Source organism: Cervus elaphus, chromosome 28, assembly GCF_910594005.1.
Source record: "Cervus elaphus chromosome 28, mCerEla1.1, whole genome shotgun sequence".
In the NCBI taxonomy this organism is placed as follows: domain Eukaryota; kingdom Metazoa; phylum Chordata; class Mammalia; order Artiodactyla; family Cervidae; genus Cervus; species Cervus elaphus.
Genome location: NC_057842.1, coordinates 46,681,814 through 46,703,722, shown reverse-complemented (window position 1 = coordinate 46,703,722; position 21,909 = coordinate 46,681,814). Strand labels below are relative to the sequence as shown.

The 21,909-nt window shown below is 38.7% G+C and overlaps 1 protein-coding gene across 2 annotated transcripts in view; it reads left to right on the top strand.

The window, feature by feature from the left end:
* Positions 1 to 11,581, top strand: part of LIN28B (lin-28 homolog B) — a 128,643-nt gene extending 117,062 nt beyond the window's left edge. For both annotated transcript variants that reach the window (XM_043890260.1, XM_043890261.1), the window contains one exon: positions 10,720 to 11,581. In XM_043890260.1, the coding sequence (XP_043746195.1) occupies positions 10,720 to 11,080 (361 nt within the window). In that variant the 3' untranslated portion in view covers positions 11,081 to 11,581. The remainder of the gene's footprint in view (positions 1 to 10,719) is intronic.
* Positions 11,582 to 21,909: the final 10,328 nt, after the last annotated feature.

Genomic DNA, 21,909 nt, shown 5'->3' with positions numbered 1-21,909 from the left:
CTTTCATCAAAGTAAATACCTAATTTTAACCACTCAAGATAAATATTGAATGTCTTTCTTTCACTTTAATACCTGCACTAACCTTCTAAAAACATGTTATACCTAAAGTTCGGTGTGACCAAAAATGGTAGATAAATTGACCTTGGTTCCAACTAGAACGAATTTAAACCAGCAGTTTGGATAGTTGCAACGCTGCCACTTCAAAAATACAGGGACTTTTGTGTGTGTGTTTGTGTGTGTGTGTCTGCGTGTTGTCCTGACCTGGACACTGCTGTGATGGGATCATGCAAGCTGTGCTGTCAGAGTGCCCGCTGCATGGGAGATTGGGTCCTATTTTATAACGGACTGTTTTGACTTCCCCAGAAATTGGAAAGCATTAGGTTATCTATGTTTGAGTCTATCTTTCTCCTTGTTTTTTCAGCTTTTCCATTAGCCAGAAGAGATTACCTGGGCAGCATGTTGTTTGCCACCTAAAAGAGAGATAACATTTCTATTCCAAATACAGATTTAACTTATGACCTAGAATTCATTATAATGCTCCCTCTCAAGTTATGGTACAAAGTAGCCAGTTCTCAACAAACAATTATTGTTCCGTGGAATTGCCGCATGACTTCCAAGTATTTTTAAGCATAATGGAATGAAATACAAAAATGCCTGGCTTATACTTAAAGTGATGGAAGGGCCCTTACATGAAAAAGGCTCCCTTTGCCCCAATTTTTCCAGTGATTTTTCTCTCCCCTTTTCATGTCCTCACCTCTTTAGAATCTGCTGTCTGTTCCGTCCCTACTTCTCTTGACCCTGCACGATCATTCATCACATGTCTGTCCCACACATTTTCCGTCTTATCTTCTTGTTTTTATAAGATGATGAAAGGTTTGCGAATAGAGCTATTACTATATTTTAGCTGGTTGTCAAGATACTATGGTACATTTTTAGCTGGTGTTATGATACAGATGACAGACCATGGCATTAATCAGAGAGAGTGTCCAAAAACTAATAAACATAAGCAATCCAAAAAGCAGTCAGGCAAAGACATCAAACAAGATTTTACACACACACACACACACACACGTATGTATATATTACCATCTAGCTAACTATTCACATACATTTCATTAGTATCTAGTATGAAGTCATACTCATCGTAGATATTCTTAGGTGTTTGTTTTTTTCTATTTTTCATATGTATTTATGAAAGTTATTGCTTGGGTATTGTAAGCAGTTGAATCCACTGACAGGAAAGGTATCTAGATAATTGCACTTTGTAGAATTAGGTGGTAAAAAGAGGTTAGCAGTTGGTAAGTAAAAAGTACCCTTGGAACTCAGCTTTAGTAAATGGTCTGGATACTGAGGTTTGGAAGAGGCATATTCATTTCCTCTGCCAGTAGTTTTAAAGTTTAGAGTTCACGTTAGTTTTGTCTTCATAAGATTGACCCATGCTAACACTAAGCAATACAGAGCCATCCAAACATCTAGCATTTATTCACCAGAAAGTATTGAATGGCGGTTAGACTCAGTTATGCTTTTTAAAAATAGCATTGAAAACCAATCCTTAGGGTAGTCTAACCTGTATGCAGGTCAAGAAGCAACAGTTAGAACCGGACATGGAATGATGGACTGGTTCAAAATCAGGAAAGGAGTATGACAAGGTTGTATGTTGTCCCCTGTTTATTTAACTTACATGCAGAGTACATCATGTGAAATGCCAGGCTGGTTGAATCACAAGCTGGAATCAGGATTGCCGGGAGAAATATCAATAACCTCAGATATGCAAATGATACCACTCTATGGCAGAAGGTGAAGAGGAACTAAAAAGCCTCTTGATGAAGGTGAAAGAGGAGAGTGAAAAAGCTGGCTTAAAACTCAGCATTTAAAACACTTAAGATCATGGCATCTGGTCCCATCACTTCATGGCAAATAGATGGGAAAACAATGGAAACAGTGACAGACCATATTTTCTTGGGCTCCAAAATCACTGCGGACAGAGACTGCAGCCATGAAATTAAAAGATGCTTGCTCCTTCGAAGGAAAGCTATGACAAACCTAGACAGCATATTAAAAAGCAGAGACATCACTTTGCTGACAAAGGTCCATCTAGTCAAAGCTATGATTTTTCCAGTAGTCATGTACGGATGTGAGAGTTGGATCGTAAAGAAGGCTGAGCAATGAAGAATTGATACTTTCTAATTGTGGTGCTGGAAAATACTCTTTAGAGTCCCTTGGACTACAAGGAGATCAAACCAGTCAATCCTAAAGGAAATCAATCCTGAATATTCATTGGAAGGGCTGATACTGAAGTTGAAGCCTCAATACTTTGGCCACCTGATGCAAAGAGCCGACTCATTGGAAAAGACCCTAATGCTAGGAAAGATTGACATCAAAAGAAGAGGGCAGCAGAGAATGAGATGATTAGACAGCATCACCAATTCAATGGACATGAGTTTGAGCAAACTCTGGGAGATAGTGAAGGACAGTGAAGGCTAGTGTGCTGCAGTCCGTGGGGTCACAAAGAGTCAGACACAAGTTAGCGACTAACAACAATACCATCTATTATACATTTTATTTATCTCTAAGTTAAAAAAAAAAACAGTAGGCAGGAGTAATTTTATCAGTGGCAGTCTCTTAGGTGAAATGTAGTTTAAATTTTAGAGGTTTTAAAAATTCCATGGCTAACATATTTTATAAAAAGCAGAGATCTTTTTATTATGTTTATATTAATTTTATATGTAATAGCCAACAGAATTTGGCCATTAGACATATTTGCAGGAATATCTCTACAGGAAACAAGTTTATATGGTTTTGAGAATTATTATAGATGGAGGCAACAGAAATGGAGAATTAAAGTAATTATTATGAGAAGTCAATAAATATTATTTGGTGATAATAGTGAAATTTAGAGAAAGGAGCAGTTGATTCAGTGGCTGTAAATTATCACCTGTTTTGATGATATGGGTGCATACACATTGAACCCATAAGGATGAACTAAGAATTGAGTAAAGGCCTCAGAAACAGGAAAACTACTTTGGAACCTAGACTCCATAGATTTTTGCAGTCTTTTCCTCCCGAAATAAGCAGGAGACTTCCCTGGTGGTTCAGATGATAAAGAATCTGCCTGCAATGCAGAAGACCCAGGTTTGATCCCTGGATTGGAAAGATCCTCTGGAGAAGGAAACGGCCACCCACTCCAGTATTCTTCCCTGGAGAATTCCATGGACAGCAGGGAGCCTGGTGGGCTACAGTCCGTGGGGTTGCAAAGAGTTGGATATGACTGAGTGACTGACACACATAGTGATGATAAAAAAGATGGAGGTTTTTGTGCTGTTAGAATCAGAAGGTCCAGGGAATCATTTTTAGTTCATAGTAAAGAAACAAGATCCATACATAACCTTTTTCCTCTCTACCCTCCTGCTTTCTGCCTTCTTCCTTTCCAGGAATTAGTGAACTGTTGAAACAGTGTTTGGGGAATATTCAGTATTCAGTTTTGAACCACATTTCTTGTGTTTGGGATTACGAGGTGATCTCTTGGTTAAAGCTGTCAGTGGTAAACTCAGGTTTGTATATAGCCATGGTTCTCAAGTAGCTGCTCACTATCAACAGGGAAGTTTTTTAAAAAGTATTGATGCCTGGGGTGTGCCCTCAAAGATTCTAATTTATTGGTCTGGAATAGGACCCAGCCATAGGTATTTTTTAAAAAGCGTCCAAGGTGGTCCTAGAATTTTAATTTGCTCATGTGCAAGTTAACTGTTAGATGACTGATAATAATAATGGTCAAATTATAAAATGGAAATGCAGCTTTATAATTGCTTTTTCCTTTTTCAATTGTATAAATAATTATAAATTTTCTGGTTATTTTAAGCTATAAAGAACTTATGGAGTTCTTATATGAAAGTTCCCCTTCACCTTACATCTGCTCTCTCCAGATGTAACCACTTCCAGTGGTTTTCTATGCATCTAAAAATGCATACATTTACTTGTATATAGTGTTTTTGAAACATAAAGGAGATCATACCTTCTTTTATTATGTGTTTTGCTTTTTTCACTTAATTTATCTTGGAGATCTTTCCATGTCGATACATAGAGATCTACCTTTTTAAAAAAAATAATCTTTTACTTCATTCCTTTTAATATCTGTAGAGTGTTTCTCAGTATATGGCTTTAATTTCTTTCTCATTTTCACATATCTAGCTCACTGTTACAGAACAAAGATTCTGTAATCAGACTACCTGGTTTTGACTATAAATATTTATTCTTCTTGGTGACATTATTATCATTTAATTTTTTTCAATTTTTTACCAGTATGGACAACACTATAGTTAATATTTTAGTACCTAGATCATTGTGCTTATCTGTGAATATTCCTGTAGGGCAAATTCCTAGAGTTAGAGTTGCTGGCTCAGAGAGGATACATATTAATATTTTGAATTATGCTATCACGTTTTCCTCCAAGAGCAATTTATATTTGCTTCAGCCAATAGAATCTCATTGCAGTTTGTATTTCAAGGCCTGAATACACTGTTCATATCACAGTGCGATCGTATGCACACTACAATGGGCATTACCGCATGGGAACTGCAGTTCCATCTACAGTGATTGGAATTCATTTTCTTTATTTTGGCTGGAATTTCTTTGAGTTACTTTAATAGCTCTGATTATAGCTTATTAACCTGAAGTTCCAACTTACAGTCTTAAACATATGATTAAGAAGAATAGAAAAATTATTTACTGATTTTTTTTTTTAGACAAAAACTTTAGACAGTAGAAGATGAGTAGAAAATACAAGAGGAGTAGGAAAAAAACTGGGTGTTGGCAGTCAAAAGTCTGGCCTGGATTAGTTGCTGCTTTTCATTTTATAGATGGAAAGAAAAGCTCACTTCCCACAGCACACTGACAGAACAATAACCAAGTCTCAAGAAAAATCAACTTCAAATCTGTGTGTTTGTTGGTGTTTTAAATTCAGGACCCTGTACTTTTTAGATTACATGTGATAACATTTACATCAATATTGTTGGGTATAATGTTTTTATATAATGAAAATACAAGTGAAATGTATTATTTTCAGTTAAAATTTCCTTCTCTGTATACTCTCTGAGACTTAGTTTTCTCATCAGCACACTTTTGCTTTTTAAATAAAGAGCAGGAAGCTGTGAGTTTTTAAAGTCACTTTCATTTGTCTACGTATTTCTGGCCGTGCTGGGTCTTCACTGCCACACTGGCTTCTCTCTAGTTGTGCTCAGGCTCCTCATTGCAATGGCTTCTTTGGTTGTGGAGCGAGGGCTCTAGAGCGCACAGACTTCGCTTGTGGCGTGTGGGCTCAGTCGTGGCAGCTCCCAGGCTCCAGAGCACGGGCTCAGGAGGTGTGGCGCGTGGGTCCGGCTGCTCTGCGTCACGTGGGATCCTCCCAGACCGGGGATCACACCCGTGTCCTCCGTATCGGTAGGCCAGTTCATACCACCGAACCATCAGGTCAGCCCTCATGCAATGTTGATATTGTAGTACCTACTTCACAGGGTTCAGGGGAGAAATCAGTTTTATTTTACTTATTAAAAACCTTTTGCACAGTGTCTGGAATGTAGTAAGCTCTTAATCAATCGAACTTCAGTATTCCTGTAATTATCATTTTAACTCTCTTTTAACAGTGTGTTCAGCCTTGCTGTGACAGATGCAATCTGCCCGCCCCGGTACCTTCTGAGGGAAAGAGAGGCAGACTCCTAGGCCAACGTTCCAGAAGGCCCCATTTTGTCTGAAAGTTTCCCCAAAACCTAAATTCACAACTGGGTATAGCTTATTCACTCCATAGGACTCCCCAAAATACCAAGGGGAGAGTTAGAACACGTTCATGAACCACATTTCCTGACTTTTCTTTACCCCTCTGGACTTCTGTTTTGAAACTTGGTTGACCTTTTCTTTCATCTCTCTTTCCCAGGGATTTTTCTGTACTCCTTTCCTGTATTTATCCCTCCTTCCTGCCCTGTGGCCTGCACTTTTCCCACTTTGTTCTCTTTCACTGAGACTGCCTTACTTACATTCTCTCAACATTTCCTTCCTCTTTAGAAGCCCACAGATCACTGTGTCTTTATCATTTTTTTCTCTTAATATTCATTTATTTGGCTGCACCTGGTCTTAGTTGTAGCACGTGGGATCTTCAGTTGCTGCATGTGAACTTTTAGTTGCAGCATGTGGGATCTAGTTCCCTGACCAGGTATCAAACCCAGACCCCCGGAACTTGGGAACGTGGAATCTTAGCCACTGGATCACCAGGGAAGTGCCTGTATCATTATCCTTAATGCTTCCCTCTTAGCTCTCAGAATATAAGTTTCTATATATCTTCTTATTAAGACTTTCAAATATTTAGAAGCACCTACATTGTATTTTTTGTTGTTGTTGTTACATTTTTAGACAAACAAAACTGGATTTCTGTCTATGGAATGTCACTCCTCATTTTTTAAAATCACTTTTGGGACTTGTTTTAATGCTCACATCATAACATAAAATTCATTCAAATTAAACTGATTTGGAGGGGTTGCCAGAGTGAACAAAGGAGGCTAGTACCATGCAGAGCTTTGTATGGAGAATGTGATGTGATATTATTTGTGAGCTGTTCCATTTTGGTGTCAGTCCCTAGAGAAGGAAGCGGTTTCCTAATGGGTGTGATCTGCACTCTTAAGAAGAGTGATTGGCGTTGAATGATTAAATAGAAGAGGAGAATACATACCACTCCTCCCTTTAAAGCTAAGCACATATATACTGAATGCAAGTCTTTTCATCATGGAAGGCAGTCTGGCCTAATCATAGGACCAATCTGAAAAGCTAAGGGATTGAATTAACTATGCAGATCAAAATGCAAGGAAACCAAAATGATGCAGTGTCCTTAAAAGTAACTTTCAGAACCCAAATAAATGTAGTGGTAAATGTACATATGGAATATAATGGAAGACCCCATTTGAAAAAAAATGAGATCCAGACATGAGGCCCTTGGTAGATGAGCGGGCAAGTGGCTCCCTGAATTGGATAACAGTGTGTATTCCACAGTGACTGATGAAATTGATGTGTCCGTGGGAGAGCGGCTCTATTACTCAGCCTTAACCTATTTTCTCTCTCTTCAGAAATGAGCGCCTAAGTGGGTGTTATCCTCAAGGAAGTGAGTTTAATTCAAAAGGAGGTATTTCATAGATGGGCAAATTTAAGAATTCACTTTGCTCTTATAGGGGAGAACTATGTGGAAAAGCATTATTATAAGTAATAGGCTTATACATCTCAAAGATACCATTTTGAGACTATATTTGGGGATCCTGAATTTGAAGCATTAGTGAGTAATTTTTATTGTTTAATTTTGCATTATCTCTGAGAACATACCACCAAAACAATATTGAATCTGCTTTGTAATGTTTCATTAATTTATTAAAGTATATAATAAATCATTTAATCCTAAAAAGTGACTTCTTATTTTTTCCCTTTAATTTTTGAAGATATGAACTGTTTTTTCCTGACATAAGTATTTGTTAATTACTGGGAAAAAAAAAAAAAGCCCCCCGCCAAAAAAAAAACCCATCTTGTGATTCCATTATTCTAAAATTTACAAGGTAATATTGATAAATGGCGAAGCAGGGTGTTCGTTATCCTAGTGTGTGCTATGTAAAAAAAAAAAAAGAAAAACTCTATACCTTATTTTAGAAGATAAAATATGTATTCCTAAATATGACTAGAATGATCAGTTCAGTGAGATTTTTCATTTCTGTGCTACTTATCTCCTTTCAGTAAGTGCCTCAGCATTTTTCCATTTATGAACCATGTCAAGTAAATTCCCTAGCACAAACTTGATAAAAGGTGAAAGAATACTGTTGCATGTCCTTTTAGCAAACATGTATCATCAAAAAATATTGCTTGATGACATCCTCTCTGAAGAATTAACTAAGTAACAAATTTCCTTTTTGTCCATAGATATATATTATTCCGTCATTGATTCTTGAGTTTGATAAAGTATATTTCTAGGATATAGTATGTGAAGACTCATAATCTGAGATTTAGCTTACGTGATTAATTTCATCATCATCGTTAGAGTCTGTAGTATTACTGACTGTCTTTTTGTGTTTTTTTTCTATCTAACAATTGCAAAATGTCTTGTCAGTTTTTTTCTCTTTGCTATTATGCAGAAAACAAAAATTTTTGAATTTTTAACTGTGTTCAATAAAGAGCTAGAAAAAAAGACAACAAAATTCGTGTCTCCTGATGTCTTTTATACCTTCTGGAAAGATCAGACAGTAGTTTGGGCAATGCAATAACAAGGATGATGAAATAGCCATTATTTATTGCATTATTTTATCATCCCTCTAGATGATCAAATCATTTTTCAATTTTCTTATTTTTTTTCTATGAAAGCCTTAAATTCGATATGGTTATTTGCCAATTATCAGAAAATTGCTTAATTGTGTAATTAATATATTATTCAGGAGGTAGAACAAAATAATGTTAAACAGATTTTCTCTGCCAACAGCTTTGGATGTGCTAGGATTGCATGGGGCAATTGAGTGATAATTATTATATAATTTCATTATTAATAATTGATAATTATGATATAACCTCAATTCCAGAAATTCTGGAATTGAGATTATATAATTGATATGGTAATGAAATTAGAGAAGATCGAGACTATTGATGATTCTGGTCTCAGGAGTCTCTTCCCAGCTTGGACTGGCTCATTTAAAGAACGCTTTTATGAGCAAACTAGTCTCTGTCATACTTTTTTTGTTTCCCACCATCCACCTTCCCAATTCCAACTCTAGATAAATTTGGATCCTTTCTACCTCCCATTGTCCACTACAGGGCTGGCAGATATTTCTTGGAGAAAGTCATAAAATCAGACTGAGTTGCACATTATGAAGGTAGAGAGATACCAAGATCATAGATAAACTTGGAAGAGAATCAAGAGATGTCAAGTCCTAGCACTGTCTTGCAAGTGAGATGGAGAGTTAGTGAATAGTAGAGCTAAAAACGAGTTGAAGTTTCCTGACCTTTGTCTCAATGAGTTTCTGTCCCAGTGAATTAAGTAGCAATGTTAAATAATGAAGCCAGAAGAGAGAAAGTGTTAAGGTGGCATAAAGTCCTCTAAGGGAAACATTCTAAGGCCCATCCCCACCTCAGTTTATTGAAATGTAGTCAACAAGTAAAACTGTAAGATTTCTAAAGTGTACATTGTGATGGTTTGATATATATGTGTGTTTTGAAAGAATTCCTCCCATCTAGTTAATTAACAGGTGTCCCAGGTGGCTCAGCGCTAAAGAATCTGCCTGCCAATGCATGAGATGTGTGTTCAGTCCTTGGGTTGAGAAGATCCCCTGGGGAAGGAAATGGCATACCAGCTCCAGTATTCTTGCCTGGGAAATGGCATAGAGATAGGAGCCTGATGATATATATGTAGTCCATGGGGTCGTAAAGAGTCAGACATGACTTAGAGACTAAGCAGTAACAATAACAACAATCCTACATATACTTCCCAGTAGGTTAATAGTAGTAGCTTGTTTTGGGAATATTGGTAATATAAGTTACTAAGCTTGCTAGTCTCACACACACTAGCTGGCTAGTTAATTATAACTAACTCTTTTGTCATGATCTTAAGCTGATTCCCAGAGTTACCACTTGTTTTGTCTTCATTTTGTAAAATGACCTATTGTGTGTATTTCATGATGAGAATTAATGGAATCATAAATGTATTTGGAGAATAAATTTAGAAAAACCCTTAAAACATTTCATTTGTAGACAAACAAATTTTGTATTAAGTAAGTAGATTAAAAACCTTCACAAATATAAAAATTTATTTTCTCCACTTGATGTTTTATTGTTTTTAATATGAAATTTTTAAAGAAAGTCTGATTGAAATTTATCTTCCGAATAACTTCTCAGCTTTTAGAATCTTAGTCAAAATTTCAAACATAGTACTACAAGCTGTGCCCCCAGTGTGCATTCATTTATTAATTAAAGATGGATTTATATTTATCTCAATTTAGAATTTACCCTGAAGGAAAACTTAATTTCTTACAGAAAGAAAGTTTTTCCTTTTCCTGAACTAGCATCAACCTTTATTAATCTGATGTAGGTATCTAGAAGCTTTCTTTTATAGCACTCTTCTGAATCACTTTCTGTCTTGCTCTAATATTACTTGGTAATTTCCCAGATATTCACCATAGATGTCTGACTTTTTTATTTATCAAAAATAAATGAGTGCAGTGAGCATTCATTTGTGCAAAAGGAAAAAAAATTCCTCCAGTTCAACTAATTTCCATAGCCAAAATAATCAACACCCGAAGAACTGTTAAAGTCATAAAATTTAATTTGCTCTATAGTTTTTCCATTTGCTGATTGAATTGGTGTTGCATTTTAAGTCAACTGCTGGGTTTTTAAACTTCTTTTCAAGCTAGCTGGTTGTTTTTTGTTGAACGCGGCTGCCCTCTAATGGACTAACCTTCCTTTACAATAACCTGACTCAAATCTCAAAGGAGTCGTTTATCTGTGGAAGTGATTGGTCTTTCATGCTTTCAGATTCTGGTTTTTCATTGACTTTTGTGTTTAATACAAAACGTGTGTGTGTGTGTGTGTGTGAAGAAGACATACTGAAATCAGCTGATGTCTTTGACAGGCTTTATATTTTAGCACATTTTTGATTTCTGACATATTTTGTGATACACCTGCTCCTCCTTAAGATGTTTTCCATTGTTCTCGCTGCAGATGCTACAACTGTGGTGGCCTTGATCATCATGCTAAGGAATGTAGTCTACCTCCTCAGCCAAAGAAGTGCCATTGCTGCCAGAGCATCACGCACATGGTGGCGAACTGCCCCCACAAGACTGCGGGGCCGCCGCCCGCCGGTTCTCAGGGAAGACAGGAAGCGGAGCCCCAGGCGTGCGCGTCGGCGGCCCCTCGGGAGGCGGGCGGAGGGCCCGGCTGCGCATCCTTTCCGGAGGCGAGGGCCGAGCCGTCAGAGCGGCCCGGCAGGTCCCCTCCAGAAGCTTCCTCCACCAGGGCGTCCGCGGCAGCAGAAGAACAGAGCAAAAAGGGGCCTTCCGTTCAAAAAAGGAAAAAGACATAACCCTTCTCTAACGTTAGCGCGTTCTCTCCCCGGTGGGGAAGTCTACCTCATGCAAATTCAGGGGAACAGTATTTCACATACAGCAGCTGACCTGGGATTTTTAACTACTGTTGAGGAACTGTGAATTTTTTTAAACAGACAAATCACTCTAAGCAAATCACCTTGGAGCAGGGTGTCATGTGTTACGTGACTCAGAGGATGAGATGCTGTTATCTGTATGTACGCGTGTGAGAGGGAGCGAGCCTGAGTCTGTGTGTGTGTAGCAGGATTTTCTTTAGAATGTAGACATATATATAAAGAGGGCTTGTCTTTATATATGTGTGTATGGAGATAGAAGCACACACCCTCCCTCCCAGAATTGGACATCCCGCGAGAATCGAAAACTCAAGTGAAGCGTTTTTAGATGGTTTTGAAAATAACCCTTGGAGTTTTTCTTGAAATAACATTTCCTTTATATTACATTAGAGAAAAAAAAAAAAAGACTGTTACCTTTTATGTGAACCAAAGGATATACTTCAGATCTCAGAGCTGCCAGTCAAATGGTACTAAAGGTTTTTAAAAACATCAGTTCTCCCGAATTTGGGATTGCCTCTTTTTCTTGGTATCTGTACAGTGTATCCCCCCACCCCACCCCTTTTCAACTGAGCTATTCCGGCCCCCTTTTACAGTGTATCCCCCCACCCCACCCCTGTTCAAGGCAGTACCTTAACTCCATATGCCTCCGACTGCCGTTTAAGCTTTTTTGAATCTGGGATACAAACCAGAAAAGACAATGAATGTGTAATCTCTGTGCCGATATTTCAGTGTTTTCAGTTCCAATGTTTTGATTGTACATTAGATGCCTATTCAGAGAAATGAAGGGGGAGGGCAATGTATAAATGTAGTGATGTGATTGTTTTCAGTGGTATTTTGATACCAGCTCCTTGTAATCTCTTACCTGTTGTGAGGTTTTTGAGGGACTGTGGCCGACAGCAGCTCCCCTTGACTGAGTCAATCCTTCTAACCATCACTTTGAGCAGGGGCCTCCTTGTTTACTACTGAGACCTTGGAGGAAAACTCCAGTCATTGGGTGTATGTTTTTGGTGGCTGTTTTTATTCCCCCTGGAGAGTTACCTAACTTGTTTCTAAAACAAACACGCCAAACAGCATAGTAAAATGCCAGGGTTGAGAATGAATATTGAGTGGATGCTCACAATTGCCCATGATGTATGACCTTGAATAATATGAAAAAGCATCATGTTTGGTTGCAGGCGACTAGAGTGACGAGCCTGGGGAAAAAGGTTCCCAAACCTCCCCTACCAGAGAGCGGAGTGTTTCTTATACAATTTAGTGGATCTTACGAGAATTCCCTCATGACTGCTACTGAAGGGACGGATATGGGAGATTCGGGTTGAGCATTCAGTGATGGAGACAGAGACAGTAGTGTCAATGGCTAGGGGCCAACCACAGTATTGGTCCCTTCAGCTTCCAGTCATGAAAAACACTCATTTTGCTGTCATCCTGGTTCTAGATCTTACGGATGAATTTTGGGAACATTTCCAAGAAGGTACCAATTAGTAGTAAGGCTTAACATTGGCAGTAAATATAGAGTCTTGCATGAGCCTGTTGGTGTAAGCTCAGATAATCAGAAACAGAAAATAGCATGATTCAAATGAGACACGTTCTGCTGAACAGTTTCTGCTCCCTCCCGACTTGTCCTGCCGAGGGAGACTTGTTGTACGGTTTTGCCCCGGTTTCAGCAAGCAAGCCACGCGGAAGGAGAGCAAGCGAGCCTGGGGCTGGGCCACCAGCCCTTCCCAACTCAGCTTGAGTTGACAGTGTTTGTGAGAGTCTCCATGGGATGTACTGAAATCTCAGTATGCTGTGATGCAAAGCTGACCTTTGACGATATTGAATGTGATAAATAGCTATAGAGAAGTACTTCCTTGCCTTATGTGAGGAGTGTAAGCTTATTTAAATTATGTAGACAAATCAAAGTGGCATTGCTTAATTTTTAGCAGGTATAATAAGCAGGTTAACAGTAAAAATGCAAAATGTAATAAGTCACTTTGAATATTCAAACCAAAGTTCCTTGACCTTATTAGAAATAGGAAATTGTGGACTTGAGAATTGGACATTCCCTGTTTACATATAAAAAGTTCAGAGCTGAGATCACGATTTAAAAAAAGAAACATTTTATAACTGTGGACCTTATGGGTGCAATTTGAAATCATTTTTTCAGCATCTCACCAGACTGAACTAAGCACATACCAAACCTATCTTTGATGAAAAGTTGGGGTTTATTTTTTATATAAGAATATTATCACTATTACATAAACATACTCAGGACAAAGAACTTCGCTCAGGGAACATACCGTATAATAATTATTGTTTCTTTACAGAATAGTCTACAGTCCTGCTTACTCAAAACAAACCAAATAACTTAGACCTTTATGTAAGTATTATGTACTGGTGTTAGTAATAACTACCTCTGAATTTGACATAGATCGAAATGTCCAAATATCAATTATCAGCTCTCCTTTTTTAATTTCATGTGAAAATTACTCAAGGAGACTTCCTCCACTCCTTTCAGATGTGAATATCACTGACGTAAGCACAGTGTCCATTTACATGGGTGAAATATTCTGTTTACAGCAAAAGGCTACCTCATACTTGATGCATAGCACACCTTTATGCTGCTCCAGCCTTACAGTGGCTGACAATTCTCTGGTACAGAATCTTTTTATCTAGAGTATAGATAGCAATTCATAACTGCATGTTTCTGACAAACACTTGTGAATAATGAAGCATCTCATCTAGTTAGCAAAGTCTCGGAGCATTTCCTTCAAATGACCATGTATTTAAAGACATAGACTCTTCTGCTGAAGCAAAACAGAGCACAAGCCAATCTTCGAAATAGCTGCTTTGCCCAGAGGTCCGTAGTGGGAAGACGTCAGGAAGTGAGGTTGCTTGTATGAGTGTATGTGTGCTGGGCGAAAGTATCAAAGATGCCAATCTCCTTCGTTTATGTCTGTGCTGCCCTGAGGCCGAGTGATTGCAGCATTGTTGTCCAGGCACATAATTAACAGCACTGGCTGCCAAGGAGTGAACATACAGTGGACGTGCAATGCCCTTTCTGGCTACTGAGGGGTAGGATCTGTGTGAAGCATCAGTTTACTGGAGTTGCTAATGGGTTGGGCAGGAGGTCTGTGAAATAGTTCCCCTTTGACCTCTCCCCACCCACGTCAACACAAATGTAATTCCTAGGAAAAGATGCACCACCGGTCTCTAGCCCTGTGAGCTATTCATTGCTACGTGGCAGGTTATAGTAGAAACATTTTTATACTTGCATTTTTCGTCTTTACTCGAAGCCTTTGGATGTATTTTTACAGTTGAAAGATTTAGAAAGATTTTTACCTGCTTATAACTTGGAAAATTTGGCGTGCAATGTATGGGAAAAGATCAAGAAACATCATGTTATTAGCATTGGTCCATCTACAAATAAATATAAAGGTGTTTCTATTGCCGATGTATTTTTTTTGGCCCAGTTTTATTTTGCACCAATGTGGCCCCAAGTTACTGCTAGTTGTATGTAGTTTGTGAATAGGAGCCCATAAGTGTTAATAGACTTTGTAACTTTCACTGTAAGATGAGTTATACAGGACAAGGAAAATCTCATTAAGTCTTAAAGATAATTTAAATTAATTTATCTGTTTTCTCTAAGAAATGTTTATCATAAAATATATATGTGTATTTCCCCTTTGGTTATAAAATTTGGGAAAGTGTGTACACGTGTGGCTGCACGAATTTTAATTTTCTAGATGTCTTAATGAGATTTATTTGTTTTAGGGAAGAACAACTTGTTACAAGCATCAAATTCTGTCTTACATCGCTGTCAACAGCCTCTTTCAGATGTGGTGGTTGTGTGATCTGTGTCATAGTTCAGTTAGAGTGAGAGGTTGACCTCTGAATCATTGTTAAATTGTCTGTTTGGAGCAAAGCGGCAAAGTTATGGTCAAGTACTGTACACTGAGAATCTATTGCAACATTGAATATATCTGTGGCTTCACATGTGTGAGAGTTAACCAGCTTGAAAACGATGGTGTTGACTACCTCTTGAATTACTTACAGCTACCAACCACTGGCACCCACCACCAGCTGGCTTTAATTAGTATGTATTGCTTTTTTGGTATTAACCTTAACCACAATAGAGACCAAAGTGAACACTGATTTCTATATGACTTTAATATGGTGTTTTATCTAGTGTTTTACAATTATCCTGTGTAGTCTTTAGATGACCTCATTGTCCATTTTGGCTCATGTTGTTTACAAGTGAAAATAAAAAACACTTGAACTGTATGTTTTTAAAGGACAAAAAAGGAATAGATGGTCGGAATGGCGTTTACTTGGGTACAGTCATCTCGATGGACTACAAGTACTGTTTGCCTTTCTGCAGACCGTGGATTTTATATTATCATCTCATGCCTAGTGTCTTATTCTGTCAATTATGGATATTTTGAGGTTTAAAGAAATTACTTGATTAAAAATAAAACATATAACGTTGGCATTTATGATGAGTGTTGGAGAGTTTTCATGATTTGTGTGATGGCTAAATTTAATGAGTGGGTAAAAAGGCTACTTAGTATTTACACCAAAATGAGTATCAGTTACATAGTTTTAACATATCCTCTGGCAATGGCAACCCACTCCAGTATTCTTGCCTGGAAAATCCCATGGACGGAGGAGCCTGGTAGGCTGCAGTCCGTGGGGTCTCGAAGAGTCGGACACGACTGAGCAACTTCACTTTCACGTTTCACTTGCATGCATTGGAGAAAGAAATGGCAACCCACTCCAGTATTCTTGCCTGGAGAATTCCAGGGACGGGGGAGCCTGGTGGGCTGCCGTCTATGGGGTTGCATAGAGTCGGACACAACTGAACTGATGCAGCAGCAGCAGCAACATATCCTCAAGTCGCAGTGATTATAAATATAAAATTTAGCTGTGACGGTACAGATGGCGAATAAACTCCACCTGAATGAAGGAGAAAAGGTGGGTCCTGTCCTCATTAGGAATCATCCTGTGTCAACCAGCATGGACTGTGCAAGCTTGGTAATCAAGACATACTTTCTGGGGCCAGGAAAAGTAGGCTGGAGCAAAAGTGTTGAATTTTCCTGCAGTTTTTTCCCAAGGATTTAAGTATTTGAAAAGAACAGTCAAGGACATGTGACACTGGTACCAAATATCTAAGCTATGAGTGTAGATTTGATATACTCTACAACCAACTTGATAAAACTGCTGAGTTCTATAAATTGACCAGCCTCACTCTCACACAGATTTTCATTTCCAGTCTATACGTGGATGATTCACTTTTTCCCCTCTGTGGTCTTCTGGACTCTTTTTACCTTTTAATTATGGTAAAAGGCAAAAAACATAATATCATTTGCCATCTTAACCATTTTTAAGTGTACAGTTGAGCAGTGTGTTATATATTCACCTTCTTGTGCAACAGTGAGTGATGTGAAGGGCTTGATCATGAATGCTCATGAGACGCTTATTAAGTAAACATTTCAACATGTTTACTTTCATTGATTATTATTTAAAATAGTAGCTTCTTGTTATAAAACTAGTGCTGTACTTTACTGCAGAAAATATGGGGAACTTTGAAAGAAAATGGTATACAATCCCATCACCTGCATTGTATTCTAAATTTAAATTTTATTTATTTCAAATATGGACAACCTTTTAAACACATATAATCTTATCACCTATAAATAACCATTAACATTCTTCATTGTCTTTTTTTCAAAAATTGCATACAGGTATTTTAATATAAAATTAGATTGTGTATGGTTTGCAACTTTATACTTTTCCCTTAACATCTTATAATGTTTGTCATATCAGTAAAAATTGTTCAAAATCAACATTTTTGATAAGTGCAGGTGTGGTTTGAGGAGGTGAGATTCAGTGGGGCAGGAAGATGGGCTTGGTTTGGGAGGGTGAAGAAAGAATCCGGGACAGAAGAAATAGCATAAAGAAAAAGTCGGAATCCAGTCGAAGCAGTGCATGTTTAATCAACCAGTAAAGAGATGGATTTGGTGGAATGAAGTATTTTTTTAAGTATTTATTTATTGGGTCACTGAGTGTTAGATGCGGGATCTAGTTCCCTGACCAGAGATCAAACCCTGGCCCCCTGCATCGGGAGGGCAGAGTCTTAGCCTCTGAAACTCTGGGGAAGTTCCAAACAAAGCGTTTTAAAAAGCAACATTTTGAATGTAGGGGAGGGCCACTGATGGAACCGGGAACGTGAGGGGTGTCCAAGTTTGCAAAGGGAAAAGCAGGAGTGGTGAGCGCGTCTGCCCCAGGCTTTTCCCCCGTGGTCACTTCCCAGGTCTTGGAGGTGACACGTGGGGTGGCAGTCTCACTGAGCCGAGGAAACAAAGGCAGGGCTACCGGAGCAACGGAAAATGGAAGGCTAAATCCCAGAGGAGGGATCATGAAGAAGGGAGCCCCAAAATCTTCATACAGATTCCTTCCAAGTCATCAACAGTCTGCAGACCCAGCAGAAAACAGCAGTTGAGGGCAGAGTCACAACTAGGATGTGGCCAGAGAGATGTCTGGGGTGTAAAACTTCAGGAGGTGCTCACTCTCAGGCAGCTTCCTGGCCCGAGGCAGCATCCTCGTCCTGTCCTGGTGCAGCCACTGGCTGGGAGGCTGAGGGAATTACCGGATGTTTTCTCAGCCATCTTTGCTGGAGAGAGACAGAATCTGAAGTCTCAGAGAGTGAGATGGGCCTTGGTAAACACCTGAGCTTTTTGTCTGGATCCCAGCGGGGCGAACCCTAGGAATAAGGGTCATGGGACAAAGAAGAATTGATGCCTTTGAACTGTGGTGCTGTAGAAAACTTTTGAGAGTCTCTTGGGCTGCAAGGAGATCAAACCAATCAGTCCTAAAGGAAATCAGTCCAGAATATTCATTGGAAGGACTGATGCTAAAATTGAAGATCAAATACTTTGGCCACCTGATGTGAAAAGCTGACTCATTGGAAAAGACTCTGATGGTGGGAAAGATTGAAAGCAGGAGGAGAAGGGGATGATAGAGGATGAGATGGTTGGATGGCATCACCAACTCAGTGAACATGAGTTTGAGCAAACTCCGAGTGATGGTGAAGGATAGGGAAGCCTGGCGTGCTGCAGTCCACAGGGTCACAAAAGAGTCAGATAGGACTGAGCAACTGAACAGCAACCACCCTACGGAGTACAGGATTCAGGATAAGAGGAAGCCCCAGAATCCTAGGCTGTCCTCTGTGTCCACAGAGCACTGCATTTGAGCCACCTCTTGAATAAGCTTTTTGTAAGAGCCTTTATATGAAACTTTTGCTTGCCAGGCTACTAAATTAAAAAAAAAAAAAAAAAAGCTTGTTTGTCAGTCTACCATTTTGTGGCTAAATCCTGCTCCTGTTTTCTTGTTATTTTCATGAAATTGATTTCTTTCCCCTCAAAAACTCCTATGAATTCTTTGTTTTGCTTTCTAGAAACAATTGAAATTTAAAGGAAAAGGCTTTACTGTTATCCAAATGTCATTTCGGCCTTCTTCAGTATAGAAATCATCCTATGTTACTCTGTCTAATCCTCTCTTTGTCTCTCTCTCTCTCACACACACACATACACACTTTCTGAAGTGTCTTAGGTACCCTGAAAAATGATAAATGTTTCTGAGGCTGCATATCAGGCATGTTTCTTAGCACAGAATTTCCACTTTAAAAGCTCCCTGACTTTAGGATACATGCATGCGTACTTTGTTTCTAAAATTAATGAAGTTTCTTGAAGATATGAATTATTGTTTTCAAGGTCAAAGGCCTCAATTGTTAGTTAATTTCTGAGCCTCCTAATATCTAGAGCTGCCTGCTCCAGTTTGTAAAAATTTTTTAAAGTACCAATTCCAACCTTGGGTGTTTTGCTTACACCCCCATGGTTCATTCTGTTCTTTTGTCAGGAAAACTGAACTCACACCTAAGTATTATAGCAGTGGCAATATTGCAAAATTAAGGTATAGTGAAAGACAATTTCAAATTTAAGACGCAAACCATATTTGCATTTGACTTAGTTCAGATATGTGTATTATTGACATGTGATCCTTTCTTACTATTTTCCACATTTTCCTGTAGGAATGTGGCCTCAAGTATTTGTGGCAGATATTTCAAGTCCTATTTATAATCACGTCTTTCATTTAGATTGTCCTTTCATGTAGTCAAGCCACAACAGTAGTCTTCACATGGGCTCTTCAAATTCTTTCTTCAAGGAATTAATTCTGAACAAATAATTTTCATTAGCTAGTCCAGATATTAGTTTGCTGGTCCTGTGTTAAACTTGCTTCTGCCACTCATTCAAGGTAATCCATTTAAAACAAAAATAATGGAATCTCATTACAACCACAATAAACTTTCTCATGGTAAAAAATTGGAAAAAATACAGAAGAGGGGTTGAAGTATGAGCAGCCATTGCAGAACCATGCTGGAGACGTGGCCGAGCTCATTCTATTTCCTTAGGTTTGTATTTTCCTTCTACTTGGAAATACTGCTCAGCAATAACAGAAATGTATCAGATTGCCAAGGAAAGCTTAACATAGAACAAAATGGGTTGGAAGAGACCCGAGAATGTCATTTGGCCCAATATTCTGTCTTTGCCTAGATCACATGGATTATCCCAGATGGTATTCCCAATCCTGCCAGAAAAGATTCAACAAGTCCTGTTAAAAACCCTGGGACAATGTCTAAATGTTCCAACACAATTCCTAACCCAACCCCAAACCAAACTAAAATAAGCAATAGAAAAAAACTCTGGACCAGGGTCAGATTATTTAAGAGATTCCATTTGGAGGTGCCATATTAACAACCTACAGTGCTTCTTTTTAATTAAAAATTATTTCTTAATGGAACACTGTCTCAATTAGAATTTTCTTTAGGACTTCTGTAAAAGATAACCTAAATAACACAACAATTAAAAGGTGTGTTCTAATACAGTCCATTGTATAATGGGCCTTTGGAGGTGTAAAAATTCTCTCTGATTAAGATGAAATTCCGATTTTGGGTTTTCCCTGGTGGTTCAGTGCTAAAGAATCTGCCTGCCAATGCAGGAGACAGGGCTTCAATCCCTGGTCCAGGAAGCTCCCACATTCCACAGTGGGAAGCTCCCACATCCCACATGCACAGCAACTAAGCCTGTGCGCCCCAACTATTGAACCTGTGCTCTAGAGCCCCCGAGCCCCAGCTATTGAGCCCATGTGCCACAGCTATTGAAGCCTCCACCCCCCCACCCCCCCCCCCCGCCCTAGAGCCCATGCTCTGCAACAAGAGAAGCCACTGCAATGAGAAGCCCGTGCATCTCAAATAGAGTAGCTCCCGCCCCCTGCAACTAGGGAAAAGTCAGCGCAGCAACAAAGATCCAGCACAGCCAAAATAAAACTGTTCAAAGAAAAAAAGATGAAAGTGATTTTTAAGATACTGTAGAAAAGTAGTATGGTAATTCTTCAATTAAAGACCAAGTATGATCCTTGGGTCAGGAAGATCCACTGGGGAAAGAAAGGGCAACCCACTCCAGCATTCTTGCCTGAGAAATCCCTCCGACAGGAGAAGCCTGGCGTGCTACAGTCCATGGGGTCTTAAAGTCGGAGAGGATTTAGCGACTAAACAACCTTGATACAGTTCAGTTATGCATGACACCGCCAGAGGGCACTCTTCACTCACTTTGCATCACCTCAGCTACTACATATTTGAATTTCTGATCATGATTGATAAATGTATCTAGGAAAATTTCTGCCTAGAAAAATGTATACTTATAAGTAATGGCTTTATAGGCTCTTATGAATAAGAGAGAGACTGTCATTGTGGAGTTCATGATGCTGAAGGGATACTGATAATGCTAACTTGTTTCAAAGTATTTTATCTAAGTTTTCTTGTAATAAGAAACTTCAAAACGGTAAACACTAGAGAATTAAATACTCATGTTGCATTATTACCCCCAGAAAGTCTCCTCTATCTTTGAAGCTGTAAGAAATAAAAGACTTTTAAATTTTTTGTTTGGTATTTTATTACCTAACTCTTTGGTGGGTAGTTTTTTGTTTTTTTTTTTTTTTTAGACATCTTACTAAGTCTGTCTATGCTCCCAATATCTGAGAAGAAACCATATTTTGTTGAAGTGCTCACATTATCATACCCAGGTCTTCTTGATTTGGGGTTTGAATATTGGAGGCTAAGAGCAAGGACAAATTAGATACAAGCTCCAACAGAATTCCCAGGCATAGTTTAGTGAAGAGATATTTCTTTCACTTTAAACTTCCATTTGTGTGTCACTGGTTAATTTAATAATAGCTTTCACTTTTATAGTGTTTTATAGTTTATATGAGCTTTGAAATCTGGTTCTCACAAAACCTTTCTAAGGTAAAGATGGCAGATACAACTATTTCTGCATTACAAAGAAATGTACGATTGTACTTAGGGAGCTGACGTTAACTGCCCAGGTCACACAAACAGACTTGGAGCTAGAAAAGACACTTCAGGATTCTGCTTCTAATTAATTTTTTTTCTCCCAAACACCAAAACCAGGTAGAAAGCTTCTTTCTAACTCTGATACATAGGAAGCCACAGGGAGCCAAAGAAAGTAAGGGAGTTGGAAGGATCAAAATCACACACCAACAGTGGTCCAAAGGTACAAACTTCCAGCTACAAATGAGCCCTGGGGATGTAAAAAACAACGTGGTGTCTCTAGAAAAACAGTGTTTTTTTTAAGGGAGTAAATCGGAGAAGGCCATGGCACCCCACTCCAGTATTCTTACCTGGAATCCCATGGACGGAG